General features: G+C 35.4%; 1 protein-coding gene across 1 annotated transcript in view; it reads left to right on the top strand.

Annotated features, from left to right (window-relative positions):
* Positions 1–26,909, top strand: part of dph1 (diphthamide biosynthesis 1) — a 111,435-nt gene extending 84,526 nt beyond the window's left edge. The window contains exons 10-12 of the mRNA XM_051862635.1: positions 5,534–5,612; positions 12,877–13,011; positions 26,241–26,909. Coding sequence (XP_051718595.1) covers positions 5,534–5,612; positions 12,877–13,011; positions 26,241–26,321 — 295 coding nt within the window. The 3' untranslated portion in view covers positions 26,322–26,909. The remainder of the gene's footprint in view (positions 1–5,533; positions 5,613–12,876; positions 13,012–26,240) is intronic.
* Positions 26,910–27,762: the final 853 nt, after the last annotated feature.

Raw genomic sequence — 27,762 nt, 5'->3', positions numbered from 1 at the left:
CTTATTTCTCTCTCTCTTTCTCTGTCTGTCTTGAACTAGACTTCTAAGGAAGACTCCTGTTGCCTTCAGCTCTCTTTCTTTGCTTTCTGCTGCTTTGTGTTTTGTATGATCTTTGCTTGATATTTCTGTAAAACTAGACACAACCCCCTGACTGGATGTTACCACACAGTGTTACCCAAGAAGGTCTATATTACCTGGAGGAAGCTGTTGATATAGATATAGATACAAACCCGATTCCAAAAAAGTTGGGACACTGTACAAATTGTGAATAAAAAAAGAATGCAATAATTTACAAATCTCATAAACTTATATTTTATTCACAATAGAATATAGATAACATATCAAATGTTGAAAGTGAGACATTTTGAAATGTCATGCCAAATATTGGCTCATTTTGAATTTCATGAGAGCTACACATTCCAAAAAAGTTGGGACAGGTAGCAATAAGAGGCCGGAAAAGTTAAATGTACATATAAGGAACAGCTGGAGGACCAATTTGCAACTTATTAGGTTAATTGGCAACATGATTGGGTATAAAAAGAGCCTCTCAGAGTGGCAGTGTCTCTCAGAAGTCAAGATGGGCAGAGGATCACCAATTCCCCCAATGCTGCGGCGAAAAATAGTGGAGCAATATCAGAAAGGAGTTTCTCAGAGAAATATTGCAAAGAGTTTGAAGTTATCATCTACAGTGCATAACATCATCCAAAGATTCAGAGAATCTGGAACAATCTCTGTGCGTAAGGGTCAAGGCCGGAAAACCATACTGGATACCCGTGATCTTCGGGCCCTTAGACAGCACTGCATCACAAACAGGAATGCTACTGTAATGGAAATCGCAACATGGGCTCAGGAATGCTTCCAGAAAACATTGTTGGTGAACACAATCCACCGTGCCATTCGCCGTTGCCGGCTAAAACTCTATAGGTCAAAAAAGAAGCCATATCTAAACATGATCCAGAAGCGCAGGCGTTTTCTCTGGGCCAAGGCTCGTTTAAAATGGACTGTGGCAAAGTGGAAAACTGTTCTGTGGTCAGGCGAATCAAAATTTGAAGTTCTTTTTGGAAAACTGGGACGCCATGTCATCCGGACTAAAGAGGACAAGGACAACCCAAGTTGTTATCAGCGCTCAGTTCAGAAGCCTGCATCTCTGATGGTATGGGGTTGCATGAGTGCGTGTGGCATGGGCAGCTTACACATCTGGAAAGGCACCATCAATGCTGAAAGGTATATCCAAGTTCTAGAACAACATATGCTCCCATCCAGACGTCGTCTCTTTCAGGGAAGACCTTGCATTTTCCAACATGACAATGCCAGACCACATACTGCATCAATTACAACATCATGGCTGCGTAGAAGAAGAATCCGGGTACTGAAATGGCCAGCCTGCAGTCCAGATCTTTCACCCATAGAAAACATTTGGCGCATCATAAAGAGGAAGATGCGACAAAGAAGACCTAAGACAGTTGAGCAACTAGAAGCCTGTATTAGACAAGAATGGGACAACATTCCTATTCCTAAACTTGAGCAACTTGTCTCCTCAGTCCACAGACGTTTGCAGACTGTTATAAAAAGAAGAGGGGATGCCACACAGTGGTAAACATGGCCTTGTCCCAACTTTTTTGAGATGTTGATGCCAACATTATTTTTCCCTTAAAATGATACATTTTCTCAGTTTAAACATTTGATATGTCATCTATGTTGTATTCTGAATAAAATATTGAAATTTGAAACTTCCACATCATTGCATTCCTTTTTTATTCACAATTTGTACAGTGTCCCAACTCTTTTGGAATCGGGTTTGTGTGTGTGTGTGTCTATATATATATATATATATATATATATATAAATTGCCCTAAAAAATTGCCCTAGCACAACACCCCATCCATCCATCCATCCATCATCCATTCATCTACCTAGCAACCACCCAGAACAAATTTCCATCCATCCATATATATATAATATGCAAATTCATTTAAAAAAAAAAAAAAATTATGAGCCCATATAGCATAGGGACCCACTTAGCAACCACTCAGACCCATCTGTCTGTCATCAACTTTCAGAAAAGATCTTGGCCAACTTTACCTGTCCAGTTATTATAAAGAACTACGACGTAAATTGTGTCAGAATCCATAGCTTGTTTTTGATTTGCTGTCAATGTAAAAAATTCTTTTTTTTTGATGGTGTAATTACAGCATCTACCAGCAGGAGTTAACAAGGTCATGCTAATCAGCCAAACTTTGACCCCTTTGTGTTTTTCTACACAAATGCATGGAGTAGTTAAGACTAGTGTCTAGTGTAAGATGGCCTTGTTATGCTTGCAACTGTGTCAACTGCCAAATCACATCAAAAAACTGTGGTTGGTCTTGTACATGCCCATCAAACAGCTTCTTCCTGTAGGTGGTTTTTGGCCAAAGTGAGCCACAATATGGGGCAGACTTTATACCGATCAAAAGAACCAAATTCCCACACACAGTAGTCAAGTAAGGCAGCTGTTACACAAGTCTGTGTCCAAATAAAACAAACTTGCGCCTTTCGCTTAATCAGGGATTTTATGAGTCTTTATCCAAGGAAAGGGTTTCAATAATGTACTGTCATTCGTTCATTTAACTTTGGGGGGTTTGGCTCATTTAGCAACAGGCATACCATGATGCAACCCCTGGAGCAACTAAGGATTAAGAGTCACGCTCAAGGCTGAGATTAGAGGGGTCATGAGAACCAGCGGCATTTGCAAACATCTGTGGATTTACTGACAAGGATTCAAACCAGCAACACCATAATGGATCTATTACTCACCAAAACATTCTTAACCCAGTTATAAGTGTTAAAAGTGAAGCTACAGTCAGTCCTGCCATTTGTGTGTGCGCATATATATATATATATATATATATATATCTCTTTCTATTTTTGAATGCAAGAGTGCATCCTTTTGTTAAAGCCTGCTTATAATACATATATATTGTCTTGTCAGTTTCCCAAGTGTGGAGTTTAACTGCAGGTGTGCAAGTCCAGTGAGTTTTCTCTTACATTAGGCATCCGAATACCCACAATTCCAGCTCCAGTGCTTCTGTATTCATAACACACATTCTAAAGACAAATGCAGTTTCTCTAGACACTCTCGCTTTGTCTGCCAACGATCACTCATACTGTTCTTCATATGACTCTCTGAGCCCTCCCTCACCTCTAATGCCACTGTTATTCTTTTCTGTCCCTCCTTCTCCCTCTCTCTCTCTCTCTTTCTTATTCTCTCTTTGCCGCCTAGTCTGGCTGCTATGTAGGGTAGCTCCGTGGAGACTAGGGCATTGCAGTGCAGTTGTTTTTGCTCACCTTACCTTTCTTATCGCTGCCTCTTTCTCACCTCAATCCGCTTTCCTTTTTCCTCCTCCTCTCCCCACTCTTTCTTTATTTTATTTGACTCCATGCTTGTCTAAATAATAATGCTTTGCAGGGAAGCTTTAGGGCAGTGCAGATTTACTCTCATATTTACAGGAGAGAGCATCAGCACTGCACATCAATGCAGTTCATATTCACATTCTCCCTGCGAGCTGAGCTGTGCTCTGCTTCCCCAAGTGTGTGTGTGTGTGTGTGTGTTTCTCACTTTTCCTTCACTTGTATCTTAAATAGTATGAGGCAGTTTGGTTAATGTTAAAAAAAAATAAATAAAGTGATTAAAGTAAAGCTGAAATAAAATAAAAAACTTAGAAATATTTTTTTATATTTTCTAACTACTAACTGAAATAGGTATACTAAAACTGTAATACAAATAAATGAAGGCTATGTAGAAATATTTAAAAAATGACAAAACCACAATTACTCAAATGAAAACTGAAAATATAAAAATAATGCTAATTCAAAAATACTATAAAATAATACTAAACTAACACATTTGATTTCATTTTGAAATATTTCATTATTTATGTGTTATCGATGGGACACAGTGATGACTACATTATCTATGATAAACTAGTTTATTTTGCATATTTTTAAATAACTCTTACCCTGCCAGCGTTTTTGGAAAAAGGTTGCCAGCCAGCTCTAGCATTTTTGATCATTTTCACAAAAGTTTCATGGCCTCCAGAATATTTTGTTGTTTGAATATCTGAACATGCAATATATCAAAAGAAAGAATCTTTTTTTTTTTTTTTTTTTAAATCAACATTTGAATGTGGCAAAGTTTCATTTAAAAAAAAAGCAACATTTTGAGCAAAAAGCTGAAAAAATGTTTTTTGTCGAAGACTACGTCAGGATCAGATTCACAAGGATGATCAAAACATGGAGTAGATCGAGTCCATCAACACCCCCAAAGCTTTACAGTCCTATAGCTCATCCTGGGTCGACATTTAATTCTGTAACGTTAGACAGTTTTGATTTATATGCTGTTTAATGTTGATGATCGTGTTATTTTACATATGCATCTGCTTACATAATGCTATCGCTTGTTTCTGCTGCTTCTTCGCCTGTGTTTTGATAGGAGATTCAGTAATTTTTTCAGATGATGCATAATAGTGCCCACTACCGTATAACAGTATTTATTTATTTACACTTATCTTTTCATCTCTCCTAAATTAATTTTATTCGTCTGATGTCATTTTAAACACCTTGTAATCACAGTGAGGAGACCACACCCTCTTTCATTTATCACCATAGACTGTAAAAAAAGATGGACAACGCACCTTCACTCTCTTCCATTGTAGTAAGTGAAGCCGCCAGTGTGCCAATATGGTGCTGACATCTTGAGTCTCAAGTCTGCACATAGTGAACTTGGAGCCCGAGTCTGCGCAGTAGTGAACGTGAAGTGGAGCCGCGATATCAAGTTCCCGCCCACGCTCAGAACCACTCATTATGTCGGTGTGAAATAAACAGTTATGGAAACGTAGATATTAAAGTTAAAGCTCCGAATCTCCTCGCGAAGGTCCAGAAAAAAGTCACAGTGACTACTTCACTCAGAGAAGCTGTCAATCTCAGCTGTCCATCATGACGTCTCACCCCCGTTTTTATAGCAGCAAATAACTAACTAAAACCAAACTTATTTAAAGAATGAACACTTAAACTGACACCAGCGTGATAAAAACTTCCTAAAAGGACAGAAACAGTCTTTGGACTGAATATTTGACGTGTAATTTGATTGTTTAGTTTGTCTTGCGTCCCATTACATTTCATGGAGAGGGTGGGGTTTATGACCTATACTGCTTCCAGCCACCTGGGGGCAATCAAGATGCTTTGGCTTCACTTTTCAGGACTCGTGTGGCACGCTTGGTTATCACAAACTTCCCCATGGACACTTTATATTTCATTGTTTATATCACACCCACTGTGTCTGTATTTGCTCAACCAGCCGAGACAAATTTTAGCGATCCAGTCAGTTCCTATTGTTCACACTCTGAAATAATCACATAACTCAAGTAAAATGGTTTACAAACATTTTAATTTTGACTATTTTAACTACCCCTCTCTCTCTCTCTCTCTCTCTCTCTCTCTCTCTCTCTCTCTCTCTCTCTCTCTCTCTCTCTCTCTCTCTCTCTCTCTATGTAAATAGGTGGGTGCAGATTGCTTGTCCTCGCCTCTCCATCGACTGGGGAACAGCTTTTTCTAAACCCCTGCTGTCTCCATATGAGGTACTCGAGACTTACATGCATGCACACAGCACAGTTCTCTACTACTGTACTTTACTATGAAAGCAAAGGCAAAAAGACCATACTGACCATAAAAAACCCGATCTCCTGGGATAGTTAACCAAAAAATGAAAATCTTGTCATCATTTACTCCCCCTCAAGTTGTTCCAAACCTGAATAAATTTCTTTGTTCTGCTGTACACCAAGGAACATATTTGCAAGAATGTTTGTAACCAAGCAGATCTCGGCCCCCATTGACTATCATAGTATTTTTTTCCTACTATGGTAGTCAATGGGGGGCGAGATCTGCTTGGTTACAATCATTCTTCCAAATATCTTCCTTTTGTGTACAGCAGAACAAAGAAATGTATACAGGTTTGGAACAACTTGAGGGTGAGTAAATGATGACAGGATTTTCATTTTTGGGTAAACTATCCCTTTAACATCAGGCACACCTACACATCCACTGCAGGTGTTCACCTCCGCCCCGTCAGTCGACATGCTGCCAGTCATGTTTGTTATGCGTGTTTCTGGGCATTTCTGAGTGCCTTTGGGACATAAAGGCTCTTAATGCATTTGTGTGTACAACGTGTGTATGTGTTTGCATTTGCAAACAAACATCTCTGCATACACCTTTGTGCTATGTGAAGGAACAGGGTTTGTTTACCCACCATCTCTACTCCTCAGAGACCGGCGGGATGAGTCGGCCAGCTCAGGGTGGAACAATAGCTCCTCCCACTGGCCAACTAGCTGCAGCGCCTCTCCAAACATGTCTTTCTCTCTCTTATCACCAGAAGCAAGTGCGCATCTTGATTCATGTCATGCCAAAACAGGACTTAGCCAGAATCACACACCAAGCGTTTTTTCTGGGATAGGTGTCTCGGGTAAATCCCTATTCCCCATTCCCAAATGCAAAACAAGAAAATCTGGCGGGCTTTATCTGCAGATAGACCTCATTAGGATGCCTGTTACTCTTCTCAATTAGTCCATCAGGAATATTACAAGCATAATGTACTAGTGGTTGACTGATATGGGATTTTCTGTGGCAGATACCAAAATCTATACTGATATCTAGAGATGATAGCGGTATAATGCTAATACAAACAAAAATTACATGCAATCAAGTGTGAGAGTAACAGTGGAGTTAGATACACATAAGAGAGAGTTGCTCTCATTTGCTATGTAGTATCCAAAGCATTTGAAATCCACTAACAACTATTTAACAGTAGCTTTCAAGTAGGAAATAATACAGAAATTGAATAATCAAATGAAAAAACATGATGATTCTTATAAAGATACTAAAGTTATTCAGTCAGAAGCAGTGAGTGATTTTCTCTTTTACTTTTGTTGCTTGATTAACGACAGACAGCAGCAGGTTTATTAGGCTGCTGTCACTTTAAGAACGAACGCATGGACCGAATATAGTGACACACATCCAGTTTTCATTTGACCCACCCAGTCGCAACATCTCTATCTTAGATTCAGCCATCCATGATAATTACTTGCTGTTATTTTTATGTTCTTTAGCCTATTCCTTTTCTGCTTATTTGCCTGTGTCAGATGCGGCTTTTTCTTTGAAACTCTGCCTAAAGGTCAGAAGCTGTTGTTTAGCGTGAACTGTTCAATGAAGCTGCCAGCTGAGACTCTACTTGAGGCTCTGGTGTGCTTGTCGTCTTGTTCTTGTGCATCTGGGCCATTCACTTCACTCTCTGTCCTGGTTAGATCCAGTTTGCTGTCTTTTTTTTTTTTTTTTCCCTCCAAGACAGTAGTGCATGAAAATAGCCTTCATCTCTTAAAAGAACGTACTGATGAGTTTCCTGAAATGTGTTTTTGTTTGATCAGTTTTAAAACTAAAATGTGAAATTGCGCAGTGACTTAAAAGAAATGAGACAATGTTTGGCTGTTTCCACACTTAATGAACCATTTGCAACTCTGCCTATAAAAAGGTTTCTCGAATACCAATCAGCACATTAGAAGGATTTATTTAATACAAGGCTTTCTTAGCAGACTGGAGTAATGACAACTGAAAATTGGGGCTTATATGTAGTATATTATAATTTAAATTTATATTTGTTTGTAATAAATATATTAAAAAAAAAACTAAAATATTATTTCAAACAGTATTAATAATTACTGTTTAGTATTGTATTTTTTTATTTATTTTATAAGTTATATTAAAAATGTGTACTATTGTTCAAAAGTATGGGTTAGTAAGATTAAAAAAATATTTAATAAAGTAAGAGTAAGTAAGATATTTTATTGTCATTGTACCTGTACAAGTGCAACGAAATTTAGAGTGGCAGCTCTCAAGACAAAATTTACCCATTAAATATAGACATACACATTAAATTTCATAAAAATCTCTAAAAGTATATTGCACATTGTATAAAAAGTGTTATAAAATGGTTAGTTCCTGTCCTTGATTCTGATTGGTCAATAGCTGTGTTTTATTCCCGATAAAACACGGCTATGACAGCTTCACCCAACGGTTCTGTGTATCACTACACAACACCCTTAGCAACCACTCTTAGCAACGTAAACTGTTTGTTCTCAATTGATATTGTTAATTGAAGCTTACTCTATTATGTAGAAGAGTATTGTGAGAAAGAGATCGAGTGAGCGAGTTTATTACCTGCATTCAGATTCAGCATTTTCCAGTCCTGTTCATAATAAAAAAATCTGTTTAAATGTCCGATGTATTATCCTGTTCTTTTAACAGTTAAGGGGTTTCCCGTGACTGACAGCGCTAGTCAAAGCATTTGTCAGTTGCGTCTTGTTCCGTTTTCAAAACAATTCAGTCTTTTCAATGTAAAAGTCTTCGCTACTGACTGACACACTCATAAAGACAGTCTTTGCCGCCATCTAATGGCGTAATAATGTAACTTCTGTTGCTGTTCACGGTCAGGGACTATTTTTTCTGGCGGAGGAAGGCTTTTAGAAAAAGTTTACTTAATGAAAGTTGCATTGATACATATTTTTGGCTTTAATATTTGTATTGTGTGGTAACCGTTTTATAAAAGCAATAAGGTACTCGAGGCTAGTGCTGTATCGTGAGTAAGTCACGGCTGAAGGGATTGCAGGCACTCTGCTTCGTGTCGTGCCTAACAACACCCTTCAGCCGTGACTTATTCACGATACAGCACAGCCTCTCTTGCCTTATTGTTTACTTATAGTGCATGTATTGAATGTCAACATATAAAAACACAAACAGTCCTCAATTCTTGATAATTATAAAAAAAAATATGGAGTTACTGTAGAAAAAATAAATAATATTTTTAATAATAATAATTAATAAAATATTTTGAATAATAAAAAATAAAGTAAAATAATACTTCATTCAGCAATGGTGTATTGATCAAAAGGGACAGTAATTACATTAATAATGTTAAAAAATATATATGTTTCTATTTCAAATAAATGCTGTTCTTTCTAATCATCAAATAATCCTGAAAAAACTTTTCAACATTGATAATAAAAAATGCATTTCTTTTCTTTATTTCTTGAGCAGCAAATTAGCAAATTTGAATGATTTCTGAAGTAATGGCTGCTAAAAATTCAGCTTCATCACAGGAATAAATGACATGAATAAATGAAACGGCTATTTTAAATTGTAAAAATATTTCACAATATGTTTTACTTTATTTTTCAATCAAATTCAGCTTTTGTGAGGTAGTGTATAATTTTATTGTTTTATTTTAATATATATTTGTAATATTACATTAATTAAAATGTTAAATTACCTATACAGTATGTTTGGGTTGTTGGATAGACCCCAAATATAAAACATGAATTAGCACAATCAATTTTCACATGCTAAGATTACTGGATTTTTAATTAGGTCAGAGTAACTTGCTGGTAAACAAGAAGTTCATTTCAAAATGACTTATTATTTTTATACAGTACATACAGCATTGTGTTCACAATCATAAAGTATAACAATTCAGAAACTTATTTTATGCACTGTTTACTCAAAATTCACTATGCATTGACAATGCTGTTGATTTCATTCTGCCATGAGAGGAATCTTCCACTTCTGTTAATCGGCCAAGCAGGCATGGTTATCTGCCGACACCTCTCAAAATGACTAAATATCAGACTATTAATCATTCTGGCCAATATTTCGGTCTATAGCCACAATGTACCCACTGTACCAGTAGAAGATCATTTATGTTGAGTATTTTATGGCATCATATCTCTTAGTGAAAAATGATAATGCTCTGTAGAGTCATATTGAAGCACTGCATAATCATATGTGGCTCTCATATTATGCGTCACCATAATCCATTTTTATTGCCGCTTGGCCCACGCTGGTGCTCAGCGCATTTGGTCTCGTAGAAACGTAGAGCAAATATGGCATTATGAGAATACATTAGAATAACACGCTGATGTTTTGTAGTGTAACAGCGTTTCTGCCCAGCCGGTTTGCTTAAATATCTAAACATGGAGTTCATAGTAAAAGTTTTCTCGGACACTGCCATCTTAATGCATCTCTGCTTGTGTTTGATCTTTTTGTGGAGTCGGAAAGAAATGAGAGGACTTAAGGGAGTGTAAAAGTGAAGTATGATGAAGAAAGAGAGAGAAGGCAGTGATTTTCAGTGTGTCTCATGTTATATTTATAGTCAATGACACACTTGCCTCTCATGTCAGTGTAGGGATTAGCAGGTAGCTTATGCACAGCACTGATGAAAAGCCAGTGAAAGAGGGATGGATGTGCCAGGGTTAATAAGGACAGGATGGATGGAGGAAGAGAGAACGAAAGACTGATGTTAGCAGCACATCCAGAGCAAGTAACATGCTCATCCTAGATCTTTTTTATCTCATAAACATACATTTTTTCCCACCGTTTTACATTTGTAGATCATTCATTGACTATATTCACACAAAAATTCATATATTTGTGTTAAATGTTTATTTATTTATTTTTTAAATAATGATAATGATTATTATAAAACGGTTAGTTCCTGTCCTTGATTCTGTTTGTTCAATCGCTGTGTTTTATTCACGATAAAACACGGCTATGACCGCTTCACCCAACGGTTCTGTGCATCACTACACAGCAACCACTCTTAGCAACTTAAACTGTATGTTCTCAATTGAAGCTTACTGTATTATGTAGAAGAGTGTTGTGAGACAAAGATCGAGTGAGCGAGTTTATTACCTTGTTCAGATTTAGCATTTTCCTTCAGGTCAGTCCTATGTTCATAATAAAAAATCTGTTTAAATGTCTGATGTATTATCGTGTCCTTTTAACAGTTAAGGGGTTTTCCCGTGACTGACAACACTAGTCAAAGCATTTGACAGTTGCGTCTTTTCAATATAAAAGTCTTCGCTACTGACTGACTCACTCATAAAGACTGTCTTTGCCGCCATCTAATGGAGTAATAATGTAACTTCTGTTGCTGTTCACGGTCAGGGACTATTTTTTCCGGTGGAAGAAAAGCTTTTAGTGAAAGTTTACTTCATGAAAGTTGCATTGATACATATTTCTGGCTTTAATACTTGTATTGTATGGTAACTCCGCTTTGCGTTGTGCCTAACAACGCCCTTTAGCCATGACTTATTCACGATACAGCACAGCCTCTAGTACCTTATTGCTTACATATAATATGTTAATATAATAATACTTGTTTTTTTTATTAATTTTCCTTTTTGTTGTATTTTATTTTATTAGGATATATTTTATTAATGTAATATATTATTTAATAACATTCAATATTATTACATTTTTATTTAAAATTATTAAAGTTTACATTTTTTTTATGAACAAATATAAATAGTGAAATAATGTTTGTATCAATTTCTTGACTTTTTGGTCCCTACATAATTCTTTTACTTCCATTTGTTTTATATTGTAGTTTGATGGCTTTACCTATTAATACAATAGTATATAGTTTATAATATTTTTGTTAATATTTTATTTATATTTAAATATGTTATATTAATAAAAAATAAATTAATAAAATAAAATATTAATACTAAATTTTATAATTTTAATACTTTAATAGTAATACTAAATATTTTTTATTTTTATAATTTTATAACTGTAATAATAATATTTTATCAGTAATATTAATAAAATAATAAACATCATATTGTAAACTATATAATAATATATTAATAGTTAATATTATTAATAGTTGTAATTTCATATTATTAAAATTATAGTTAAAATGATCAATTTACTTTGTAAACAAATAAACTGAAATAGTGCCTATGTATTTTTTTTTATGTACTTTTGTACTTTTTATGTACTTCCATTTGTGTTATTTTCTTGTTTGTTGGCTTTAACTATTATTCTAAAACATTAATAAAACATAAAGATTGAGTAGGTCCAAACTTCTGACTGGTAGTTTAGTCACGGCTCTGACAGTTTTTAATAAACAGTTCACAATGTTCTGCAATCTCCTTCTAGAATATTTTTATTTTTTAAAATTAGAGAAAATGTCATTTCTATGTAGAGCTACTATATTATATAGAGTCTATATTATTAAATACATACTATATTTCAGAAGCCTCAATTTTCACAGAAAAACATTCAGGCATGAACTTCTCGACTGTCACTTTTCCAGTCAATAAAAGCGAGCGACTGTAGTATTAGGTTTTGAAGGGTATTTAAGAGAGATTTATGAAGAAGCATTTGTTTGTGAGGTATTGTAGTATTGTCAGCAGAGAGAGACAGTCCTTCACCGGAGGCGGGGGCGTTTGTCATTTCTCCCACGGTATTAGAGCCGTACGTTACAGCGTGCCTCGCTTGTGAAGTGGGTATACGTGCCCACGGGCGGAGACGAACACGGCGCATTGATTATTCATATAAGCAGCTCAGTCTGACTGGTGAGATCCTGCTGGAGTTTATGTAATGTAGCCACATGCACGAGGAAGTCCTGCATTCCTCCAGAGGCCTTCTAATGTATTCGTCTGCATTTGTAGGTCACATGGAACAGCACGGATCTCACCTCGACTCAGAGTCTCTGCTCGGTGCATTTTGCCAGTGGGGAAGATCTTTGCGCGTCGGTAATACATGGAGCCATCGGGGAGATTTTTTGCGGTATTAGAGTCATGTGACGTGCCCTCTTAGATGAGAAGCGGCGTGTTTGACTAGATCTCCCTTGATATCTGACTGCGCTCATAGCTGATGCGTGTATCGACCCGTCGGCTGTTGGCAGCGCTGCCATGTTTTCTCAAGATTCTCTCCGTTCCTCTGGCTTGTAGCTACAGTGTTTGATGCTGCAGTCAGTTGTCTTTAATTAACAATCTCTCTCTGTTTCAGGCAGCAGTAGCACTGCAGCAGGTGGGATGGCAGGAAGTGTATCCTATGGACTTCTATTCCAATCAGAGCCTGGGGGCTTGGACTCCTAATCACCCAGACAACCAACCAAAAAGGCCTTCACGCAAACCCACCCAGGTGTGTGTGTGTGCGCGCTCATGTGCGTGCGTGATGAGGTTTTTGAGGGGGAAAAAAGCATTTTTTATTGGCTTTTATGTGTGTCAGAGATAATATATGCAGTTTCACCAGCATGTACATTGAAATTCGCTTTCAGAAATCCCAAAGTAATGTGATCTAAGATGCACAAAGTTAACTACAGAAAATAAAATTAGAAATAAAACATTGAATAAGATGAATAAATATACTCTTTATTTTTAGAATTGCATCTGTTTATTTTTATTAATATTTTACTATTTTATTTTAGGCAGTGGCTATTTACACTAAGTGACAATAGCAATATATTCTATTATCACTAAGTGACAATAGCAGCATTTTCTTAGCGATATGCTATTTACACTAGGTGAAAATAGCGATAGATTCTATTTACACCATGTAAAAGTATCAGTTCTTTGCAATAAGAGTAAATAGTAATTAGATGCTATCTATACTTCATATTGGCAGATACTATTTGCACCTCAGTGTTTTTGTACATTAACAGGATGCAATAATATCATAGAGTGTAAATGATTATATTTATTAAAATTATTAAATGGATGCTGCCTTATTGGTAGAATAAAAACCCTCCCTACACCTTCCCCTAACCCTACCCAATAAATACTTTTAATATTATTAGACACTCGTTGGCAGTTTATTTCCACTTTTAGAACATTATTTTCATTTTTATTGAAAATAAATGCGATCTCGGAAAAAGACAGATTCAAACCTGCGTTGATTGTGTTAAAGGCCGGGTCTGCGAGCCTGACTCACTACTGCTGCGCCACTGAAGATGTTGAATTCTGCGTCTCCCAACCAGACATTAGTGGGCGGAGTTAGTGTAAATAGCGTTTGCCAACAAGGGACGCTATTTGCACTTAGGGGGCTTTCACACTGGCAGTTTAGTTCGAAACGGGGCACAGTTCGCATGAAAAATCGCTAATGTGAAAGCTGTCATGTGAACCCGGGTGCGCACCGGGGTATCGAACCCGAGACTACCTGAAGGAGGTGGTCTGAGTTCGGTTGCACTCGAACTGTGCCGCGGTTCGCATGAATATGAAAGCAACACGGACTCTGGTGCGCACATGTTCAGGAAGTAAAGTAACCTGCGCATGCGTTTTCGCCGATTGTAATGTATTTACTTCAATAAAACGCATGTAAGAGAAGATAGTGTTGATGATTTACCTTGGATTCGAGCAGGAGTGAGCCTGCACTGTATTCGCACTTTGCGAGTGCAGTCAGAGCGGCAAATGAATGGCAATCAGCTGTCTCCTCAAAATTGTCTGTTTGCAAGCAGTAGAAAACCATCTACATGCGGCGCACATACAGTAAACACAAGTGTCATTTACTCTGCTGCACATAATAGCACCGAATTAATAAAAAACACAATTTATTGACCCACGTTCAGTTTTCTATCATGCGGCGTGCACGTCTGTGATGACGTAAGATGCACGCAAACGCACCAGGGTTCGATAGAATCAATTTGAGTGTGAAACCAGACCAACGCTGCGGGGGGCAGCGGGAACAATCGCGCCCGGGCTCGGACCGTGGCAAACAAGCCCAGTGTGAAAGCCCCCTTAGTGTAAATCAGGGCTCCAGACTGCACCTAAAACGGTCGCATTTGCGATTAAGTAATCGATTGGCGACCATACAAGTTCACACGTTAAGACTGTAAAATTTGCATGTTACTTGCGTGTTCTGTGACCAGTATCATTTGTTGTGTTGACATAATTAAATGAGATGCTGCGTGTGAAAGTTTCACTGAGTTAGAGCGCCAAAATATGAACGGGTAGGGAAAAATATCACACAACAAACCGACGCCAAAGAACTAGCGCTGATGAAAGCCAACTGTGCTGTTGCACCGCGTCACCTGCGTCGGTGCAAAAAAGCTGCATTTGAACACACCGTTCTCCTCCTGCGTAAAGGAGACAACTGCCTACTTCATATAAATTTGTCTATATTCGTCATTCAAAAGGGGATGGCCCTGCAGAGTGCAGATACATACACAATGCAGCGCGTGCTTACCGTTTTGAACATCGATCATGCTGATCACTTTCATTATTCCACTCCGCTCATGCTCATCAGATAAATTTAAGGTTATTAAAAGTCTTCAGTACCTTAAATGGTATAACAAGAGTATTAATGATCATTTTAAGGCGTCTTATATTTTCTGGATGGAAAAACAAATCGCGATACTCCCTAATGTGATTATTAACATTAATTTCATTAAAAAAATGTGAGCGCTGCATGTTTTAAAGTCAAAAGTCACTGTTTCAGAACAGCTCGCATTCAATGATTAGCGCACGTTTGTCAACCGATTGCTTATGAACTAATGCTGATCAATTATGACAGTTTACTTTATATTATTTATATTATAATGTGTTGTCAACGGTTGTAACAACGTAATTTTTTTTATCTTACTCATCTGAACTTGAATGAGCAGCAAAAGTAAAGCAAAGACATTTCAAAATAAGAGTCCTGCTGTATTTCGGCCTGTTCAATAATCAAAGTCAAGTAGTATGTATATCAATTTCCCCTGTTTGTTATTTGGTTACACAAACCAAATTTAATATATTTATATATTTAATATTTAATATTTAATAAATATATTTGCATATATTTATATTTATTTTCATTTGATTCAAAGTAAACTGTTGTAGCTTCAGGAAGGAAAGACTAAGAACATTATTTGACTCATATTATTCAATATAAAGATTTTGCTAGCCTCAGGGTTAGACTATTATAGATAACTAAAACCATTAAAAAAACTTATTTTTCATTGCTTGAAATAAATGTTAATACTGAAATAAAAATGTATACAAACTAAACAGACATGTTTAAAAACAACAAAAAATAAAACTAAAAACAAAAAAATTATTAAATCTTAACGAAAAATGAAAACAGAAAATATAAAAATCTAATCAGATTCAGAATATTAACAAAAACTATATTTTCACTTAATACTATTATAGTTTTTGTTAATATTTTGAATCCGATTAGATTAAGTGAAAATAGTGACATTCACAAGATGAAAATGCTGAAACTGTAAAGGGGAGATATATAAACACAACAGGAAGACTAAAAGTAAGTGATTTTAAGTTCATTGTTGTGTGGCTCTTAAAATTATTTGGCGCCCGTTTTTTCCCCCTATAGGAGCCAGTGGCTCCTTAATGATTTTTTTTGTCTGGAGCCCTGTAAATAGACTCTCAGTTTATTTTATTATATTATTTTTATTTTTATATTTTTATATTGAAGAAACCAAATCTTGATGTTTCTGATTTAGGTAATTTCAGACCAATTTCTAATCTTCCCTTTATCTCTAAAGTTTTGGAAAAGGTTGTACTTATTCAACTACATTTTTTTCTGAATTCAAATTCAATAAATGATACCTTCCAATCAGGCTTTAGAAAAATCTGCTTTATTAAAAGTCACTAATGACATTATGCTGGCTACAGATAATGGGAGTGCTGTTGCTCTGGTCCTTTTAGATCTCAGCTCAGCCTTCAATATGGTTGATCATACAATTCTCATTTCTCGTTTAAAAAATCTAGTAGGCATTCAGGGTACCGTTTTAAAATGGTTTCAGTCTTTTTGAACTAATAGGAAGTTTTCTGTATGTATTGGTAAACATAACTCTTCAGCTGCACATCTTTCCTGTGGTGTTCCGCAGGGATCAATTCTTGCTCCATCATTGTTTTCTTTATTTTTGCTGCCTTTGGGTTCCATCTTTTTCAAATATGGAGTATTTAGTTTTTGTTTTTAAAGCACTACATGGCCTAGCACCAACGTACCTATCTGACATTCTGCGTTGTCATAATCCATCCAGGTCACTTAGATCTAGCAACCTTGGACACAGGGGCGTAGCCATCATTTCAGAAGTGAGGGGGACAGAAATGTTGGGTGTAATACCAGTTTTTATCTGACCTTTGTCTAATTGATGTATTTTTTTTTTTATCTCATCTCTTGCTTTTAATTTGAAATCAATTTGCTTTTGATAAGAAATCAAATACACTGCTGAACAATAACCAATATCTAATATTTTCCCCTATATTTTTATGACAATTTTATGATTGGTTTATGTACTACAAACACTTGTACATTAAGTCCTCATGGATTTTATACAATGTAAAAAAAAAATATCATAGAATAAGGCAGAAAATACAGTACCTATCAAAATTTTGGAAACATTACATTGTAATTGTACAATTGAAATAGGCCTTTGTGTCTTCTGCTCACCAAAGCTGGATTTATTTAATCAAAAAAATGCAGTAAAAACAGTAATATTGTGAAATACTATTACAATTTAAAATAGATGTTTTCTATGTGAATATATTGTAAAATGTATGATGATTTGATGCTCAAGAAACATTTATGATTATTATCAATGTTGAAAACAGTTGTGCTGCTTTATATTTTTGTGGAAACCATGATACCAATCAAACATTTGTGGTAAGATAAAAAAAGAGAGATATTAATACTTTTTTTCATCAAGGATGCATTAAATTTATCAAAGTGACAGTGACAATAAATGCAAGTAAATGCTATTCATTTGAACTTTCTATTCATCAAAGAATTGAGGAAAAAATGTATCATGGTTTCCACAAGCAAATCAGCATATTAGAATGATTTCTGAAGGATCATGTGACACTGAAGACTGGAGTAATGATGCTGAAAATTCAGCTTTGCATCACAGGAATAAATTACACATAGTATTTTCACATAGAAAACAGCTATTTTAATTTGTAATACTTCGCAATATTACTGTTTTTATATTTTTGGATTAAATAAATGCAGCCAAAGTGAGCAGAAGAGACTTCTTTCAAAAACATTAAAAAGGTTGTCAATTAGCACTGCATTATTCATATACTTTATTGTCAATAAATACCTTGAGATGGCTTGAAAAACACACATAAACCATATCTTGTTGCAATCGTGTGTTTGTCTTCACGTTTCATCAGTCAATACGTTTCTGCATTTTAATCAGCTACTGCTGCTACAGCAAATAGCTGAATTACTTCTACGAAACCGGAGGCGGGGCCAAGATGGCGCCTGTGTAAGTCGCGTTGTTAGTTGCTCTTAAACTATTTTGTGCAATACTTGACCTAACTTGTCCTCATGTGAGTAAAGACAGTATTAAATGTTATTAATCTAACAAAATTAAGAACCCTTATTTTTCTTGAGGATGATGGATGTTTCCTATACGCACTTTATTGGAAATTAGCCTGCTAGTTGCTATTTGAGATGTGACTGCTCTCTCTATCGGTTATAACAATTCAGTCATAAGATTTATTTTCCTCATCGCAACAAATGGAAGATGCTTTAGCAGTGAAACGTGTGCATGATTACATAACGGCACCTGTGCAGGAGGATAAAGCTGCTCTTTTAACTTTATTACCTGATACTCCCACCAAGAGTCCACAATCAAAGATGCGACGCCACACTACAGAACCATCAAATGCAGTTCTCTTGGAAGCAATTGAGAAACTAGGGAAAAAACAGGACGATTTTTTAGAGAAATTAACGGCAATTGAAAACTCTGTCTCGTGTAACTCAAACCGCATCACTGAACTTGGAACTAAAATGGACGCGATCTCTGATAAGGCTGATCTTGCCGTTACTAACTCCAGTGCGATGAAGGATCAAGTTACGTCACTAAAGACTGAAAACAAGCAACTCTGGGAAAAGTTGGATGAATTGGAGGCATACAAAAGACGGTGGAACCTACGGATTGCTGGTATCCCTGAAGTGGAAGGTGAAAATGTAAAGATGGCTGTGATGGAAATAGTGCGTTTAGTTTCACCATGTCTAGCAGATGTTCTCCAGTCTTCCATCGACGTGGCCCACAGGCTTGGGAAGAAAGGACTCACTCAGCCTCGTCGCATTATTGTGCAGTTCACCTCTCGCACGCACCGTGACCTCATCTGGGCCGACGCGAAGCGCTCCGAAATTCTCAAACAAAAGAATATCAGGATAACGGAGGACTTAACACAACGCGCAAGGGAAGCTCGAAATAAACTGTGGCCACTCGTGAACCAAGCTAGACTGGAAGGTAAACGTGCAGGGTTTCAGGGTTCAGCTGCCATCATCGACGGGAAGAAAATTACAGTGGACAACATATAAATGACTATATACAGTGACTCTAATATTCTGTAGTGAGGTTTTTCATCCTTATGGGAATTGTTTCTTGTTAAGGTTCCAACTTAGAATAGTTATGTTAAACTGGTTCTTACTACAGTGAGGAGGTCTGGATAAGTGTTGCACTTACTTTTTTCTACCTCAATCCATTAAGAAGTTTTAGTTTTATTTACTAAACAATAGATTTTTGTTACAAGTTCTTGCTTGTTGTTTTATGTCATTTAAGTTGAATTGTTTTTCACTCAATGTTAGGGGAATTCGAGACTTAACCAAACGTAAAGCTTTATTTCTTTTTTGTAAATCAAAATGCAGAGATGTCTATTTTTTACAAGAAACACATTCAGGTGTGAAAGACGAAAGTTTCTGGTCCAATCAATGGGGGAGTAAAATTATCTACTGTCATGGTTCCAATAATTCTGCTGGGGTTATGATTTTATTTAATCAGCACTTTAATAACACTGTACTTGAATCACATTGTTCGAATGAAGGCAGATGGTTAATTATTGTTATCCAGGTTGGGGAAAGCGTTGTTATTCTAGCTAATGTCTATGGCTTTAACAGATCCAGTCTTAATAATTGTCTCTTTACAGATTTAACATCCAAATTAATATCTTTAAAAATAAAATACCCATCTACATCACTAATTATGGGTGGGGACTTTAATGAGGCTCCTGATTTATGTTTTGATAGATTTCCTCCAAAATATGGCACTACCACTGTTAACAAAATAATTAGTGATATATGTTCCAGTCTCTCGCTGGTAGATATTCATAGATTCTTACATAATGACTCTTCCTCTTCCTTTACTTGGTTCAAATCTGATTTGACACAAAAATCACGTATTGATTTTTGGTTAATATCTGATAGTCTGATTTCTTCTGTTAAATCATGCTCTATTTCCAGTGCACCTTTAACTGATCACTCAGGTATCGAGTTAGAAATTTCTGACCTTAACTGTAACTCGTTTAGGAAACCAGGGTATTGGAAATTAAATACCTCTTTATTACACAATTCTAATTATTGTTTGGGTATTAAAGGCATAATTGATTCTTTTAAAAAAAATACTAATATTTCTCATACCTTAAATTGGGAATTGTTTAAATATGAGTGTCGAAAGTTCTCTATAAAATTTAGTAAAGAACTTCTAAAATCAAAAGGATTACAATTTGAATCTATATTAAAAGAAATTAATCGTATTACTTGTCTTGCCAATCCAAATGATGCAGAGAAAGAAAGTTTATACCTATTAAGAGAAAAATTAGACTCCTTTTATATAGAAAAGGCTAAAGGGGCCTTCATTAGATCTAGGGCCAAATGGCTAGAAGCTGGAGAAAAAAACTCTGCATACTTTTTTAATTTGGAAAAAAAGCGAGCCGAACTTAAAAAAATTTCCTCTTTGTATATTGATGACACTATTATATCAGATGACAAAATAATCTCAAAATTTGTTTCAGACTTTTATCAAAAATTATATACATCATCTTTTAACCCTGATTCAAGTGATTTATTTTTTAACAAGATACGACCTTTCACTCCTGGTATAAGTATAAATAACAAAAACCTTTGTGAGGAGGAAATCTCATTGAAAGAATTAGATGATATCATTAAAAAAACACCATTTAATAAAAGCCCAGGACCCGATGGTTTACCTTTTGAGTTTTACAGAGTTTTTTGGGAAGATATTAGAGAGTTTATTTTGAATGTGTTCAATGAGTGTGCAGCAAATGGGGAACTTACAGAATCTATGAAACAGGGAGTAATTACACTAATTCCAAAACCAAATAAAGACATTTTGCACTTAGACAACTGGCGCCCAATCACACTCCTTAACTCGGATTACAAATTAATAGCGTCTCTATATGCCAATAGGTTAAAACCATGTTTGGAGGAAATCATATCTGTCACACAGTCTGGATTTATGAAGGGAAGAAATATTTCAAACAATATTAGACTGGTGTTAGACATTTTAGATTATTCAAATTTAGTAAATGAGGAAGCTCTTATTTTGTTTTTAGATTTTTGTAAGGCTTTCGATACCGTTGAGCACAATTTCATGTATCAGGCCCTTAGTTACTTTGGTTTTGGCCCAACCTTTACAAATATGATGCACACATTCTATAATAATATCTCAAGTAGTGTTTCTTTATCCGGTGGTACGTCTTCTCGTTTTGTTATCCGAAGTGGTATTAGACAGGGATGCCCTATTTCCCCGTTTTTATTTTTATTAGCAGCTGAAACATTAAATCTTTACACTCTGCATTGCTCCCAAGTTAGAGGTATTGAGATAGGAGATTTCACTTTAACTATCAGTCAACTTGCTGATGACACTTGTTTATTTTTGAAAAACAAAAATCAGGTTCCTGTTATTCTAGAGGCACTCAAACTGTTCTCTGATGCCTCAGGTCTGTCTGTGAATCAGTCTAAAAGTGAGATTATGGCTGTACACCAACTAGAAGACTCATGTATATCTGGAATACAGGTTAAACAGGTAGTTCGATACTTGGGTATTGTAATTAGTAAATCAGCCTCAGAGAGAGTCACAGAGAATTTTTCGCAAAGATTACAAAAAACAAGAAATATTTTTAACTGTTGGCTTCAAAGAAATTTATCTATCCAAGGTCATGTATTGATTTCCAAGGCTGAAGGGATCTCCAGACTTGTATATCCTGCATTGTCTCTTTATGTAGATTCTAAAATGTGTGCTGCAGTTGATAAAATTTTATTCAAATTTATCTGGAGAGGCAAGACAGAGTATATTAAAAGGAAAACCATAATCAGAAGTGTATCAGAAGGAGGACTTAATGCTTTAGATTTCGACACTATCAATAATGTATTTAAAATTAATTGGATCAAGCACTGTCTTTGTCAAAATAACCTTCCATGGTTCTTTATTCCCAATCTAATTTTTAAAGAATGTGGTGGTCTTGACTTTTTACTTGCCTGTGATTTTAAATGTACTAAACTCCCAATTAAGTTGTCTAATTTTCACAAACAAGCTCTTAATGCCTGGAAATTAGTCTACAAACATAATTTCTCTCCTCATTCCTGTGTAATTTGGAATAATCAATATATATTATTCAAAAACAAAACCATCTTTTGGAATGATTGGTTTAACAAAGGGTTAATTTTTGTTACAGACTTGATAAATCAATCAGGTGACTTATATAATTATACTGATTTTATTAATTATCTTGGGACAAATGTATCTTTTAAAGAATATTTAAAACTCATTCATTGTATCTCTTCGAAATTACTCTATCTTATAAAAAACGAAAAGATGTATAATCCTGTAATTGGTTCTCTTCCTGCTCTGACTGTTGAGGGCCTTTCCATTAGGGATAAAAAATTTAATAATATGTATATTAGAAAAATATTAACCAGAGAAAAAAAGTGTTTCGCCTAAGGCAATGGTGAAGTGGAAACAGGATTATCACTCCCTTGTTTTTCAGAATTTGTGGTCAGATATAAATAAATTTGTAATTCCTAATAAAGTCAAAGAAACTCACTTTAAAATAATAAACAGATACTATCCATGTAACAATTTTATTAGTAAATTTAAAGAAGGGTTTTCGCCATTATGTAGTTTTTGTAAAGAAGAAACAGAAACAATTGTACACTTATTCTTCAGTTGTAATTATACCAAATTATTTTGGTCCCAAGTTTCTATGTTTCTTTTTGACTTGTTTTACAAGTTTGTCACTATAACTGATGTAATGGTCTTGTTTATGGATTGTGATACTGGTTTAATGGAATTGGATAATATAATTAAACTTCTTATACTACCAGGGAAATATCATATACATAAAGCAAAATGTATATCGACTGTACCAAATGGTAGACTATTTTCCACTGATTTGAAGATTTTTTATGACTCTCTAACATCAATACAGAACAATCGAAAAGCTGTTAAGACATCTAAGCTGTTGAAAAGGATACTTAATATAATAGAAACGTGACTGTTTTGTGATATAAGATACAGAATTTTGATTTAATTGTTTTATATATTCAAATGTCTTTGTATTCCCCTACTGTTGTTTCTATAAAAAAAAAAAAAAAAAAAACTTCTACGAAACCGTTTTGGACTTTCTGCGAGAGAGCGCCCTCTGGCTTCCAGTATGAAGCACGAGAGTGATCGCTCCATAATGTTTAGATCGGCTCATTTTAGTTAAGAATAAAACGACAGGTCATGCATAAAGTGCGGGGGGCGAATTTACATTTTATTAAAAGTGCGGGGGACACGTCCCCCACGTATTCTACGCCCTTGCTTGGATAGCTTTCTGTTCTAGGCTAAAACATCGTGGAGACTGAGCATTTGTGGTAGTAGGCCCTAAACTCTGGAACAGCCTTCAGGTATTGATCCGAATGATACCATCACTCTCCTCTTTTAAATCTAAACTTAAAAAACATCATCTTAGGGTTCGTATTTAAATGTCTGCTGTTTTATATATTGTAATTTCTTTTTATCTTTGAGTATTATGATCTGTAAAGCACTTTGGTCAACCTTGCGTTGTTTTTAAATCTGCCCTAACCCTAAATAAATAAAAAAAATGTATTGATATGCAATAATATAATTTAATAATATTCAATATTATTGAAATTATATTTAAAAATTATATTTAAATTTGTTATTTTTAACTTTTTTTGTCGTTGTTCAAAATTAACAAAATTGAGTAAATGCATCATCAATCCTTTCCTTTTTGCCTTACCCTGACTAAAGGGTAAGACAAAAACTCATTGATTAACTATGGTAAGCCCATTTTAAGTACTTTATATTTTAGGAATAGTTTTCGTGGGAAATTGCGTTCATACGTCACTCACCTGTGCATGTCTTGTCATATCTGCCAGTGTAGAAAAGTTGCTCCGGCTACTTTGACCCGTGTATGCTGTGGGAGTGGCATAGGTTAGTTGTCACAACTAGCGAGAAAGGTTGACATGGAGCGTGCAAAATCTCAAACCTTCGGGGAATCACCTGTTTTTTAAAAAAAAAAAAAATGCTGAACAGAAGAGAGTCTACTGGCAAAAAGAGAGCTCAACAGAGCTCGTAATTAAACACGAATCAACATTGGAATTTGAAAAGTAAAATTGATGCAGAGATGGTGTTTTTATTACTCAACAGGAGAGTAAGGTATTTTATTGAACAAATAAATTGCCTTATTCACTGTAAAGAATTATTTATTGTGAAGGGTCATATTCATCCGCATAGTCAAAGCACAACCAAAACAATGTTCTTCTGTAAAATGCATGCAGTTTTTTTTTTTTAACCACTAGAGGGCCAAAAGTTACATAGTGTACCTTAAATATATTGAAATATTTAATATGATTACAATTATAGTCAAAAGTAATGAAATTTAGTTAATTTGTAAACACAAATAAATGTTGAACTAGTGCCTAGGCTATGTATTAATTTTTTTGACTTTTTTGGTCTCTACATAATTCTTTTACATCCATTTGTGTTATTTATTAGTTTGTTGGCTTTTAACTATCATTCTAAAATATTAATAATAATACAGAGTTAGTTTGATGGTTTTATTTACTAGTTTGATGGCTTTTAACTAGTATTCTAAAATATTAAAGGAACACTCCACTTTTTTTGAAAATAGGCTCATTTTCCAACTCCCCTAGAGTTAAACAGTTGAGTTTTACCGTTTTCGAATCCATTCAGCCGATCTCCGGGTGTGGCGGTACCACTTTTAGCATAGCTTAGCATAGTTCATTGAATCTGGTTAGACCGTTAGCATCTTGCTCAAAAATGACCAAAGAGTTTAGCTATTTTTCCTATGTAAAACTTGATTATTACGCCGGAATGAGAGTATAGTTCCTAGCCATATCGGCCTAGAAAATCGCAACTTTTCATTTTCTGTCGGTCTTAGTACACGATGTAACTACAGAAGAGTCCAGTTTTAAATAGGAAAAATATCGAAACTCTTTGGTCATTTTTGAGCGAGATGCTAACGGTCTAATCAGATTAAATGAACTATGCTAAGCTATGCTAAAAGTGGTACCGCCAGACCCGGAGATCGGCTGAATGGATTTGAAAACAGTAAAACTCAACTGTTTAACTCTAGGGGAGTTGGAAAATGAGCCTATTTTCAAAAAAAGTGGAGTGTTCCTTTAATAATAATACAGAGTTAGTAGGCCTGCCCAAACTTCTGACTGGTAGTTTGGTCATGGCTCGGATAGTTTTTAATAAACAGTACACAATGTTCAGAGTTGAATCTACATATGTGGGAAATACAGTTTGAGACATTGATGTATGGTATAATGAAAATTATATAACAGTGCCACCTAGTGATGAAGCACTAGCAGAGTATCTGTGCATCTGTTCCTGCACTAAAACCCACCGTCAGCAGAGTCTTACAGGAGTGATGTTCTGTGTTATGTTTATCAAGCTTTGTATGGCTCATCATTGAAAAGCAGCAGTGTGTTGTGAAATATTCCTGTCTTAAAATATTGAAGGGTCAGTTGAATAAAGTCGTTATTTTGGGGGGGGTTTTGGCGCACAAAATGTATTCTCGTCGCTTCATAACATTAAAGTTGAACCACTGTGGTCACATGAACTGTCTTTAGTATCTTTCTGGGCATTTGAAAGTGTTAATTATCATGCTCTCAATAGAGGCCTCACTGAGCCATTGGATTTTATCAAAAATATCTTAATTTGTGTTCCGAAGATGAACAAAGGTCTTACAGGTGTAGAACTGAGAAAGCCATGGAAGAGCAGAAGAAGGAGACGAAGTGATGATAATAAAAACAGCAGAGTTTATTGAATAATCTTAGTTGCGTATGTTTAAATGCTCAGCTTTGTCTGGCTGTTTCAGTGCTCAAACAAATCTAGCAAAGGAAATGAAATTATTTTCATGTTCTGTGAAAATCAGTGCAAAAATAACCTCAAACTCATCCTTCATCTTGTTTCTCTCCATTACACAGAATCAACTTTAGTCAGAAAGGAGCGATATCGTGTAATTGCTGTACTTAGCGTGTGATTAGTTGTGGAAAGTACACCAATAACAGAAACAAGAAACTGTGAATTGATCTTCTTGTAGCTTGCTTGAACATAATAATGTCTCTTCCTCTTCCCGCAGAAGGTGGGTTCAGATGCCGGTCAGCAGGTGAGGAGCTGTGGCCGTGAGCAGAGCGCCTCCTGTGGTTGCCAGGCGGAATAAACGCAGCCTTCAGCACGGCCAATCATCGTGGACATCTGCAGGAGACAAGCAAGCCAATCAGATCTCACTATTGACATCAAAGCTGTGTCCACAACGCACTTCTTCAAATCAGCACTCTGTTGACTTGCACTATGAGTGAGAGACAGGAAAAAACGCAAGTGAGAGGGAGAATGAATGAGTGAGAGGAACACACAAAAATATGAGGAACTCTGTATGTTTCTGCCTGACATGTCACTGGTGTGTGAGAGAGATAATCTGTTGAAAAGAGCGCTGACCCTGAATGCACAGTGTTTCGTCTTACGGCGTGTGGGTGGTTTTAGTTAAACGTAATCATCTTGTCTCTCACTTAGAAAGGAGCTGCCAGCCACTTTGCATTGGTGACCTTCATCCTTTCAAAATTACAGCGGGAAACAAGAGCGCGTTCAGAATTATTCCTCTGCAAAGAAAGATAATACTCATTCTAAATTCCGACCCTGGCTTTTTTATTTCCCATTATGTCGGGATGAGTGGTTCTCCGACATAAAGGAGCTCTTTGAATGTTTTGAGTTTTAGTTAGGCGCAAAATAAAATAAAATGATTTGTTTACAATTTGCTGTCAGACTTTGATTAACTGCTGCTACATGAATGCCAGCATATATTTTGTCTTTTGTAATCACTGAACAGTGAAACCCAGGATGGATCAGCGGTCAGCTGAAACACATGGAGCCAATTTCCCTAAAGCGGATTAGGCAGAGTCTTGGACGAACTTTCGCTGTCAGTAGTGATTATTCTTGGTGAAATCTTTTATAGTCTGAGACTAAACATGATCTGAGTCCAGGAAAGCAGCCATGTTCCTGTGAATTTGGCTCTGAAGATGCTGACTCTGAGACTATCATGCAGGCCTCTATTAAACTAGTTTAACTCCTTTAGTTGTCTTCTCTTAGGATTGAATATATTTTGTGCACATAATTGTTTATTGATATACTAGATTATTTTGAATCAAAAAGAAACTATAAATGCAATATGTGGTGTTTTTGTTGAGTGTCTGTTAAAAATCAAAATAGGATGTATGTGACTTAGATTTAAAAAAAAAATTCCATTATGTTTTTTTTCCAGTCAGTGTGTGTTCCTTATAATAATAATAATAATTAGTCCAACATTTTGAAGTAATAATTAATAGAATAATAATTATTAGGAATTTAATTAGGGATAATTATTAGTTTGACTCTTTATTGCTTACTATTTTATAATAATACTAATACTACTACTACTACTAATAATAATAATAATAATTATTGTTATACGTTAGTCCAACATTTATGGAATAATAATTATTATGACTATAGTTAGTCATAAATAATATTATTATTTTTATTTTATTATTATTTTAAAAATACGTTTATTATTATTATTATTATTATTATTATTATTATTATTAATTAGTCCAATTTAACATAATAAT

This window comes from Ctenopharyngodon idella, chromosome 15 (assembly GCF_019924925.1).
Source record: "Ctenopharyngodon idella isolate HZGC_01 chromosome 15, HZGC01, whole genome shotgun sequence".
In the NCBI taxonomy this organism is placed as follows: Eukaryota; Metazoa; Chordata; class Actinopteri; order Cypriniformes; family Xenocyprididae; genus Ctenopharyngodon; species Ctenopharyngodon idella.
Note: the sequence above shows the minus strand (reverse complement) of the source record. Positions and strands in the feature narration are given on the sequence as shown.